The 12,045-nt window shown below is 38.2% G+C and overlaps 1 protein-coding gene across 1 annotated transcript; it reads right to left on the bottom strand.

Moving 5' to 3' along the window:
- Positions 1-9,116: 9,116 nt before the first annotated feature.
- LOC124624354 (yrdC domain-containing protein, mitochondrial-like) lies at positions 9,117-11,325 on the bottom strand. Its single transcript, XM_047149101.1, has one exon. It carries the CDS (start codon positions 10,803-10,805, stop codon positions 9,972-9,974), a length of 834 nt encoding a protein of 277 aa, XP_047005057.1. The 5' UTR covers positions 10,806-11,325; the 3' UTR covers positions 9,117-9,971.
- Between the last annotated feature and the right edge of the window lie 720 nt (positions 11,326-12,045).

Raw genomic sequence — 12,045 nt, 5'->3', positions numbered from 1 at the left:
TACAGAACATTCTATGAATTATCAACATACAAAAATTCTCGCATCGCCGAGTTCGTACTGGGACAGTGTTATTAAGGAAGCAGTGGAAATACGTAGCTCGACGAATCTTGTAAACAGACACACGGGCTTTCAGCTTAGTTCAGCATGGGATCCTGCACTGGCCATATTGAAGTCGCTTCGAGCAGAGAGGAATACTATTGGTCATAAGACGGACGATGATTCGCCAGCAACATAAATATTCCGTTGACAACGGGAGGATAATCAAGGCGCCTACGTAGACGTGCAGTTTTGCTTGCGGCTTCCGACAGAGGTCGCTGGGGCTGCCGAAGGCAGCGCAGAGCAGCGTCGGCAGCCTCCACACGTGCGCCGAAGTATTTGGTCCTTCATCCTGTAGGTGGCGTTACTGTCCTTCCAGCTATCAGATGATATCGTCGCTATTGGCCATCGAATTTGGCGCCTCCACGCATGCGCACTTCCTGCCTAAAACTGGCATAAATAGGGGGCCCTGGTGCTGCCTTAGCAGTGTGTTTGTCACACCTGAAGATGTCGGCCAGTTGCGCTGACGAAATATTGTGGAGTTTTCACTATGACATCCGACGTCTCGCCCGAGAACCATACATACATGTCCGTCGGGAAAGCCTCAAGCAACACACACTTCTCTAATTGCTGGAGTTTGGTTGTGGTAGTATAATTAGCTGCCCACCAAGATTGGCAGACCTCATGCTATTAGATTTTTGATTCTGGGTTTGGATGAGGTCTAAGGTGCACAAATGAAAGGTTGAACATATGGGATGAACTAGTTGGACACATTATAGACGCTGATACCCTCATTAGGGAATGTGCACAGGAACTTGGACAAGCAACACAACATGTTCTCCCAAGAATGTACAAATATATTGATGTTGATGATGAGATATCCAAATATTTATTGTGTACTTTAAAACAGCTGTAATGTGAAGTGCAATAATACTTTGAGGAATGTGTTTTTATATGTACAAGGTGCTACTAAAAACTTCATGTCGTCTTAACACTAAATACAATTAAATCATACAAGATTTTTATTCATCTTCATCACTTTCATAGTAGTCTCTCATACACCAAACCAAGCATGTCTGCCATGAACTGAATGCTTTCTGAAATTCTTAAATTTGGTGTGTTAAGCACCACTTGCAATTCCACATGAATTTCCTCTGTTGTGTCAAATCTTTGTCCCTTCAACTTAATTTTAATTTGGGAGTAAAGTGGGTGGGTAATAATTGCAGTGGTTTTTTTTCCCAAAAATCACTTGTTAAACCAATTGCAGCATTATGTGGCTGGTGACAGAGGAAAAATACTACAGCTTTAGCAATTGCTGTAAAACATACATTTGTTTGGTTGTCATAATGTTCATGGAAAATTATACCCCTTCTTTCAGTGCAGATGTGTTTTTGCATTGCTTTAAATGCAAAGCAGGTGCAAGGTTTTACAGGACAGTTCTGAAATACAGCACTCTCAAAGTAATCCCTCAATTATATGAGTGAATAGGTTAGTACTAGTCATGATTTTTTGTTAACGTACTTCACAGAAACAGCCTAGAGTAGTTACTTCAGCATGTTATTATGTGACTCATTCTATATCCTGGTTTCCTTCATGATAGGATATTTGAAACACTGTGTGTGAATGACTATATGAATTCGAGGGTTACATATTCTTAAATGCAAGGATTGTACAAAAATTACATAAGTAAACTCACCAAGAGAGAAAAATTCTGAGTTTAAATTTTTCTTGTTTCATTTTGTAGAAAATGTCACTCAACATTACATTGCATGTCATTTATAGGGAAAGATATCCCCCAAATTTGTTTCCAAAATAATCCTTCAACCATGGGCTATCACTTGAGAAAATAAAATTAGCGAGTTTTTGTACCTTAAGGTATTTATCTAGTTATGAGAATCTTTGATCAGTTTTGACTCTGTCATTTTACAAGGTCTAATAGTGTTCAAATAAATGTAAAATTAACTTTTTAGATTTTTTAATAATCAGTATTGTTATCCTTTCAACAAATAGTAGTGTGTTTAAAAATCAAGGAATGAATCGCAACAGGTGTGTTTTACGACTAAGCTTGAATAATGGCAACCACGTGAAGAACTGTCACTAGGCAAATATCCTCTCGTTTGGGCCAATTGAAAGACGGTAATGATCCTGAAGCCTGCATCATACACTGAACATTAACACAATTTTTTTTGTACGTACTTCAGCGATATTAATGATGTTCCACAACTTGGAATCTTTACAAGCTACATATCTAGTTGGGATTCATCTCTCACAAAGAATTTCAATTTAGTTCTTAAATTGTATTTACAGTTGATTTCCACATTACTACTCATCTTACTTGCTACTAACTTTCCTAATCAATTAATGGCTTACACTTCGAGAAACTACTGGAACCTAGCAGTGTTTGAAGTACTGCAAAATTTTCCGCAAGGTCTGAATGTGTCTGTCATATAGATTTTGCAAAAATAAGATAGAAATTAACTTTGATGATGATAACTTAACAAAACTGAAACAAGTCTGATGCAGATGATATTTGGCTTTGTAGAGGTCTTTGTAAAACTTTTTTTGGTGTGGCCAAGTGGTTCTAGGCGCTTCAGTCTGGAACCGTGCGACTGCTACAGTCGCAGGTTCGAATCCTGCCTTGGGCATGGATGTATGTGATGTCCTTAGGTTAGTTAGGTTTAAGTAGTTCTAAGTTCTAGGGGACTGATGACCTCAGCAGTTAAGTCCCATAGTGCTCAGAGCCATTTGAACCTTTTTTTTTTCCAACTGTCTCTCCCATGCCACCACACTGTTTCTCCACTGCTAGTTGCAAAGAATAACCACAACTAACACTAACCTTAGAATCTTTTTGATGTAGACACAAATTTATAATATTAATTTATTTTTGTATTGGCTTGCACAGCCATCACAATAGCAATTTTTTTTTTGGACATGCAGGTTATCAAAGCAACATAAGATAAAACTTGCACCAAATGGTCAAACTCCCCAGAAGGGGGCTCCCAGCAACAAATGCTATACACGAATTTCATTCATGAAATATGTCACAAATTTTGAATTATGTAGACCATACAGATATCATTACTCATGTCAGTCGGTATGGTACAAAAAGATGAACTAGTCTTTCACCCTCTGTGTTTTTGAGGGCAAGTGCAAGAAGCAGTTTTCAGTGGTATGTGAATTTCATCCAGGAGAGTCCCATCGATACTGTGGCAATGTTTACATCAGGTAAGCCTTTTAAGTGCGTTACTATATTTTGACTGAGACCTTGCAACTTAAAAGAGTGTGGAACATATTTTTCCAAGCCACTGAGCAAATTCAGTGGTTTCATCTTCATCACACTTTTCAAATACTTTCTCCCTAACAAAATTATAAGTTTTTCTTTTGGAGCATATTCATTAAAATGTTGCAATATATACTTTAGGAGTTAGAAGGCCATTAAGTGAAAGAAAACTTGCTAGGTTTCAAGTTAAACTTGAAGGAGGATTACTCTGAAAGCTAGCAAGTTTTCTTCTTCTTCTTCTTCTTCTCTTTTTTTTCAGTGGGTTGTCTCCTTTACTCCTAAAGTATTTACATTTTACCAGAACTTTCCTACAAAAACGTGTTGCAGTATAAATGCATGGGTTGAGTTTTCACATAGCAACATGTCTGAAATTTATAGTTGTCTTTAAATGGCAATCATTAATACTAAAATCCTGTTCTCATAAATTGTTCTGAGACATACACTGTGTGATCAAAAGTATCTGGACACCCGCAAAAACATACATTTTTCATATTAGGTGCATTGTAATGCCACCTACTGCTAGGTACTCCCTATCAGCAACCTCAGTGTTCAGACGTCTTGCGAGAGCAGAATGGGGTGCACTGCAGAACTCATGGACTTCGAAAGTGGTCAGGTGGTTGGGTGTCACTTGTGTCATACGTATGTAAGCGAGATTTCCACACTTCTAAGCATCCCTTCGTCAACTGTTTCAGTAAGCGAGATTTCCACACTCTTAAACATCCCTAGGTCAACTGTTTCTGATGTGATAGTGAAGTGGAAATGTGAAGGGACAAGTACAGTACAAAAGCATACAGGCTGACCTCGCTTGTTGACTGATAAAGACCGCTTACAGTTGAAGAGGGTCGTAATGTGTAATAGGCAGACATCTATCCAGACCGTCACACAGGAATTCCACACTGCATCAGGATCCGCTGCAAGTACTATGACAATTAGGGGGGAAGTGAGAAAGCTTGGATTTCATGGTTGAGCGGCTGCTCATAAGCCACACATCACGCGGGTAAATACCGAATGACGCCTCGCTTGGTATAAGGAGCGTAAACATTGGACGATTGAACAGTGGAAAAATGTTGTTGACGAATCACGGTACGCAGTGTGGTGTTCCGATGGCAGGGTATGTGTATGGCGAATACCCGGTGAACGTCACTTGCCTGCGCGTGTAGTGCCAACAATAAAACCCTTGTTATTTTGTGTGGCACTATCACAGCACGGGCCTACACTGATGTTTTAAGCACCTTCTTGCTTCCCACTATTGAACAATTCAGGGATGGCGATTGTATCTTTCAACACAATGGAACACCTGTTCATAATCACAGCCTGTTGCAGAGTGGTTACACAACAATAACATCCCTGTAATGAACTGGCCTGCACAGAGCCCTGACTTATCCTGTAGAACACCTTTGGGATGTTTGGAACTCCGACTTCACATCAAGCCTCACCAAACGACATCGATACCTCTCCTCAGTGCAGCACTCCGTGAAGAATGGGCTGCCATTCCCCAAGAAACATTCTAGCACCCGATTGAACATATGCCTGGGAGATTGGAAGCTGTCATCAAGGCTAAGGATGCGCATTACCGAATTCCAGCATTACCGATGGTGGGTGCCATGAACTTGTACATCATTTTCAGCCAGGTGTCCTGATACTTTTGATCACATATTGTACTTTGTTGGTACCATTAGCACCTGTTACTATACACAATTTGCAACAGAGTGAACAAAATTTAGAAAAAATTACTTTAGCTTCAGGGTACTCAATTTTAAAATTTGAGTATGTTTCATGCAAACTGCACAAAATCAATTAGGCTATTTTCTTTCCTTCTGTTGTTTCTCTGTGAGTACCATATGATTTACACCTAGCATAAGTCTCGACTGTTCAATATGCTGATAAAAATCCATTACTATACTCTGACTAGAATAACTTCATGATTGGCAGATTGCAGTGGCAGACGGGGGGGCCTCATCTTATCAAGTAGAATGTCCATATCAACAATCTTTTCTTCTACATTATTTTCTGGCACTTCCACATTTACATTTACCCCTAATTTTCAGAGTTTAAATTTTTTGTATCCCTTTTAACAGTTCTCATTAAGTGCCTGTAATTTCAAAGGTAAGTTGTTTACTTCTGAAATAAAGTCCATAGATCAGAAAATACACTAAGGTGACAAGTCATGGGATACCTGTTAATCTGTAGCACCACCTTTTGCTTGGCATAGTGCAGCAACTTGGTATGGCATGGACTCAAGCCTTTGGAAGTCATCTGCACAGTACCGAGCCATACTGCCTCTACAGTCGTTCATAATTGCCAAAGCGTCACCATGCAGGATTTTGTGCACAATTATGTCCCATAAATGTCTGATAGAATTAATTTAGGGTTGTCTGGGTGGCCAAATTGTTCGCTTGAATTGTCCAGAACATTCTTGAAACAAATCGCATGCAATTGTGGCCCGTGACATATTTAGGAACATGAAGGCCATGAATGGCTGAACATGACTATGTCCACTCAATGATCTGCTCAGCTAGACCAGAGGACCCAGAACATTCCATTTAAGCACAGCCCACACCATTATGGACCACCACTACCATGCACAGTGCCTTGTTGACAACCTGGGTCCATCGCTTTGTGTGGTCTGCACCACACTCGAACCCTACCATCAGCTCTTATCAATTGAAATCGGGACTCATCTGAACAGGCTACAGTCTTCCACTCATCTAGGATCGAACCAATATGGTCAAGAGCCCAGGAGATGCGCTGTCAGCAATGTCATGCTGTTAGCAAATACACTTGCGCCGGTTGTCTGCTGCCTTAGCCCACGAACACCAAATTTTGACGCACTGTCCTAACAGATGCATTTGTCATACATGCCACATTGATTTCTGCAGTTATTGATGCACTGTTGCTGGTCTGTTAGACTGACAACTCTACACAAATACTGCTGCTGCTGGTTGGTAAATGAAGGCCATCTGGCTCTGCATTGTCTATGGCGAGAGGTAATGCCTGAAATTTTATATTCTTTGCACACTCGTGACACTGTGGATCTCAGAATATTGAATTCCCTATCAACTTCCGAAATGGAATGTCCCATGTGTCTACCTCCAACTACCATTCCAGTTTCAAGTCTGCTAATTCATGCTGTGCGACCATAGTCACTTTGGAAACCTTTTCACATGAATCACCTGAGTACAAAGGACAGCTCTGGCAATGCACTGCCCTTTTATACCTTGTGTAAGTAATACTACTGCCAACTGTATACTTGCAAATTGCTATTCCATGACATTTGTCACCTCAGTGTGTGTCTACTGACATACACTTATTTGAAGGTTTTCACTCGAACTACACACCTTATGTTAACACTATTTCTTTGGTTTCCACACAAAATTGCTTTCATTAACAATGATAACACTTAAAATACAAAAAGGTTCTAAATAATTATTTTTCTGAATATTTGAACATTAAAGAATTTTTGATATTACAGGAAAAAAAACTGACCTGTAATTTCCAATTTAGTGCTATGAAAGTATTTCCTGTATTTACGTTCAATTTCAAGACAGTTATTGCATTTTCGGGTACCTATGCAACACATATTACACACACCTGATGATCCACATCATATCCATTTTGCAGTGCAGATATGGATTTGTGTAAAGTTGTCAGTTGCATAAAATCCTACTTATGGGCTAGCAGAGTGTCTAGGCACATACATATACACAAAATGTGACACATTATTCAAATAAAATAGCTTTGAGTTTTGCATAAAGCACTGCCCATTCTATAAAATCTTATTTATGTGATATCTATATATATATCTCAAAGTATAACAAACAAATGCATCTAAGAGTTTACAGAATTATTAGGAGGGGTTCTAAATGAAAGCCAATCAAAATAGTGCAGTACATTCTTATATACCACCAGTCGTATGAAAGATAGGAAGGGGGAGTAATGGCTGAGTATGGAATCCTACTGCTTAGAACCAGTGGAAATGTGTATGTATGTACGTTATTCTGATGAATGTAAGCGCAAGTGGTTATCTAGTAATGGAATTAACAATTAAGCTGTTTGTGAAGCAATTAAGCCAAAATTTAGTAATTTTGAAGTACATAGTGCCTCAAACATATGAGTTAAATTCACCTTGAGCACTAAATGAATCGAAGGGTAAACTTAACATTCTACGGCTTATGACATCAGCTCATATGGTACCATTACAATGAATCTACTGTAAATGGTAACCTCCATGCACTCATCTAACACTTGTACAATATAGGAGATCCCTATGTATACATTTCCACTGGTTCTAAGCAGTATAGTTCCAAAATTAAGTCTCCCCCATCTCTCTCTAATAAGTACAGTGGTATATGACACACTGTGGCATTTTGATTGGAAATTTCAATTACAAGGATCGTTCAACAAATCATGTTCATTTTTATTTTTACACCCATTTATATAGGAAAATATCCTTCTAGCACCTTCAAATTTGATGTTTCACTTGCATGTGTGCAAAGCCTCAAACAATTCCAACAGATGGAAGAAACACAATGAAGCATCAAATTGGCATCTATGCAAGACAGTCATTTCAAGCAATGTGCAGTGATTGAGTTCTTGGCTGTGCAAAAAGAAACCATGGTGGATGCCCATAAACATTTGTGTGCAGTATATGGTAATGATGCATTTGATGCGAGTACTGTCGGATGATGGATAGAGTTAAGTATCTGAAAGTGCAGATACTGAGCTCCATCATCTGCCTCATTCAGAATGTTCTGGAACAACCTTTGCTCCCTGGTAGTGAATAATGCGTATGCCCTTATTCATGCAGACCGATGCATCAAAATTGACTTTTCAGCTATTGTGAGCATTGGAAATGAGTATACAATGATTTGAGATGCTTGGGCATTCAAATGCATGCTCAAGATGGTTTCCATGAATGCTCACAACACATCACAAGATTGAAGGAAAAACCTTTTCATCTGAATTTCCACTTAGGGATTTTCAATATGGGACAACTTTGAGGACGAGGTGAGCTAGATTCATGCAGTGAATACATGGCAATGAGCATGGGACAAGGCTTTCTTCAATGGGGAATACATGCTCTTATGCAATGCTGGCATAAGGCCACAGAATGTAATGGAGACTGTGTCAAAAAATAGTACATATAGAAGACATTGTTGATATTGTCACTAAATTCCAACTCTTAAGAACAAATATGACCTGAGAAAAATTGTGAGGCAATGTTTATTTAACAACCATCATAGAATGTCTATATATAATTGCATGCATTTGTCGGTGATCTGATTACACTTCGATATCCTGAAAATAGAATTTTATAGAACTGACAATATTTTTTTGCAAATCCCACAGCTACTGTTTTCTGTAATTATTTTGAATGCTGATAATTTTTAATTAATATCTTCAGATGCAAAATGAATGTAATGCAGGTGATCACGAGTGCTTTGTGTTCTGCAGGCAATTGAAGATAGACTGTATTGTCTCGAAGTCAATTAAACGTACATCAAAGCAAGAAGGAAGGAAAAAAAAAAACACAGCCACAAGGAAATCGACTTTCATTGGAGTAAATACGTAACAGCTGAACCTCATATAAATATTCAGTTTTTCCATTGGTAGCCCATGCCTTGGGGATTATTTTGGAAAGAGAATTATGGGGTTAATCCCCTTCCATTCAGGTGACACAAATTGCAACCTAAGCCATGTTTGTTTTCAAATTGATACACAAGAATAGATAGTAGGCCTATATATATTTTTATGGCTTTCGTGAGTTTACTTAGAGGTATAAGGTAATTTTGTTTACAATCCTTATCATTTAGAGCTTATAACAACCAAATTTTACACAGACTGAATGATAAAGAAAAAATGTAATTTATTTTCAGAGTGACAGCAAGTCTCATTTTGTGCCAGTCCAGAACTTCTACATTCTGAATTGCCTGAAGATGAAAATTGAGAGAAAAAATTCTAAAATTTGGTGTTTTCCTTTCTTTGTAGGGGAACCAGATAAGGGACGAGGAAATACTTTTACGTTAGATTGAATCATCATGGAACGCTCCATAATCAGTGTTGAGCAATATGTGCCAGCCCCTCCTATTGAAAGAATTGATGGGTGACTGGTATTTAAGCCACTATAAATACAAAAATGGAAATGCAGGCAGTAGCTTTCAGATTAGTCTCAAATATTACATGCTTATGAATGAAATCAAAGAAAAATGGGTTTACACAGTTATATGAACTGTATCACAGGTATATTTCTTATGGAACTAAACTTAAAATTACATCATCTCCTAAATTCACAAATGCCAAGTCATTATGGAGTGAAAAAAAACTGGAAATAAACAGAAACCGATATGTTATTCACATCATTTCATTTTAAATGCAGTAGATATTTTAACAGTTGGAGAAAATCACTGCAGTACTTCATGATACAACATCCAAAAACTTGTAGATAACACTATCATCAAAATGGTAAGCCAATTCATACACTTCGACATTAGAAAAATTGAAGAATCACAGTTATTGAAGTATGCCACTTGGTTTCTTAACTAAGACACCACAAAGGCAGAAATATCCAATAGTTTCCATTTTTGGACCTTGTACAATAAATACTTCTGCAATGCACTTTGCACTTGCAAGCTGCTTCTCTCAGCGGCTTAAAGTTTTAATTACGTTCCAATAATTTAAACTGAAATAGCTTATGCCTCAGGGCATCACAAGATACACCTGCTCTGATTATTTTAAAACTACCATGTTCACTTAAATCTACAACTGTAGAGCCAGTGCGGATTTCTTGTGGAATTTTGCCAGCATCAAAAACTGCATCTACATATTGCCACAAGTGAGAGAATTCTTCTACTTCAATTGCACTCTGTTCTCCACTGCTATTTGCACTAGTAAGGGCAATAGGTTCTCCGAACTTTTTAACAACTTCAACTATAAATCTGTCTTGTGGAATGCGTATACCGACGTTCGGGATTCCAGGATTAAATTTAGCATTTAAAGCTTTTGATCTTTTGAGGACGATTGTAAAAGGTCCTGGAAGAATACACTGTAAGAGGGCAGGAGGAAGAATGCTTGTGTCTGCCCACTTTTCCACTTCGCTGATAGAACTAACACAGATCGCAATTGGTTTCGCTGCATCCCGACCTTTTATTTTGTACAGTTTTTCAACAGCATCTTCACTCTGAACAGCACCTGCTAGACCGTAAACTGTGTCAGTAGGTACCGCTATCACACAGTCTTGCATTAATAAACGGACTGCTTGCTCAGCATAGGCTTCCAATTTTTTATGGTTTATCGTCACACTATTATAAAGTCCATTGTCCACAAAAGACTTACGAACATTGCCAAGAGCTTTATAATCACTGTTAATGGATTGCAGAGCCATTTTACGAAGTAATTCCACCGTTTCGTAATGGATTTTGCTGTTACAGTGCCGGAGACAAATTGTCGTTCCAAACACAGTTATCTTAATCATTGCTTTAGGCATGGACATTTATCAATGTACACACATAATTCGTGTGTCTTCCACGTAAACACATCCACAAATGTGCAAGTGTCACTATCACACGATCAACGTATCACATGGTACCCTTCGTTCCACAAACAAACGCGATGTACACACTGGCAAAGATGCTCATATATATGATCATATGACGCAATCAATGATCACTGGATGCTATGTAGTTAGCTGCTGCTTCGACGGACAAAGAAAACTTTCACATGCATCATTATAAAACATCGCCTACTGAGGCTACTAGGAGTTTCCATACGCGCTGTAGAAATTTGTACTAGTACTGGTTTTCCAGATGCCGTCAACTGAAGTATTGGTGTGGGTGGTTTAACTAGCTGTGCGGATTTTAGCTCAAGAACTTACGTTAACGAAGAGAAAACGGAACCCCCTCTCATCCTGTCACAAATACAGGATACAAAAAATAGATTCACCATAGAAAGCATCTGTGGGTGTCAATCCCGCTAATAAAAGAGTTATCTGCGGGGCCTGTGATCGTTTGATATGTATGTATGTTCTGAGCTGTGTTTCTAATTCTACACAAACGTTACGTCACGTAAGCATGTACCTTGTACCACTACAAATCATTTTCGTTCCTGTTCCACTCGCAAACAGAGAGAGGGAAGAAAGGCTATCTACCATCCGAACCCAGATTTCTCATGCCTTCTAAATTTTCTCAATAGTGTTGTACATAAAGAACATTATTTTCCCTCCAGGGATTCTCATTATACTCACACATAGTTTGAAACTACTGGTAAACTATATAGCATCCAGACTCTGAGTTGCTTCAATGTGTTGCTTAAATCTGACCTGGATCTCAAACATTGGAGCAGTACTCATGAATGTGTCACATAATTGTTCTATACGGGTGGTGTAAGTGATCTTCCCCTCATTTCCAGTCACAAACTATATTCATCTTCCCAGAGGAAGGAAGTAACAACCCTGAAAGCTAGAAAGGTTTTTTTTTTTTTTTTTTTTTTTTTTTTAAGTGCTGTTTTTCTCTCATACTTTGTAAAAGTCATTTCATAATTTTACAATGAGTACTGTCAGCTGTTCATATAATGGTAACATTAAAATCCTGTTAATTTGAACCTTAGTGTTAACATTAACTAGCAATTGTATTCGTGAGTCGAAACATTATGTTTAATTATAGTTATAGAAGGAGAAGCTAATAAAATATTTTTTTTACTTTGTATTTTTTTATTACCTTAGGATTTTCAGTTTT

Source organism: Schistocerca americana, chromosome 1 (assembly GCF_021461395.2).
Source record: "Schistocerca americana isolate TAMUIC-IGC-003095 chromosome 1, iqSchAmer2.1, whole genome shotgun sequence".
NCBI classification, from domain to species: domain Eukaryota; kingdom Metazoa; phylum Arthropoda; class Insecta; order Orthoptera; family Acrididae; genus Schistocerca; species Schistocerca americana.
This window is presented reverse-complemented; position numbering and strand designations above follow the sequence as displayed.

Coding starts and splice junctions, on each gene's coding strand:
- LOC124624354 (XM_047149101.1), bottom strand. CDS start 10,805: ATGTCCATGCCTAAAGCAATGATTAAGATAACTGTGTTTGGAACGACA.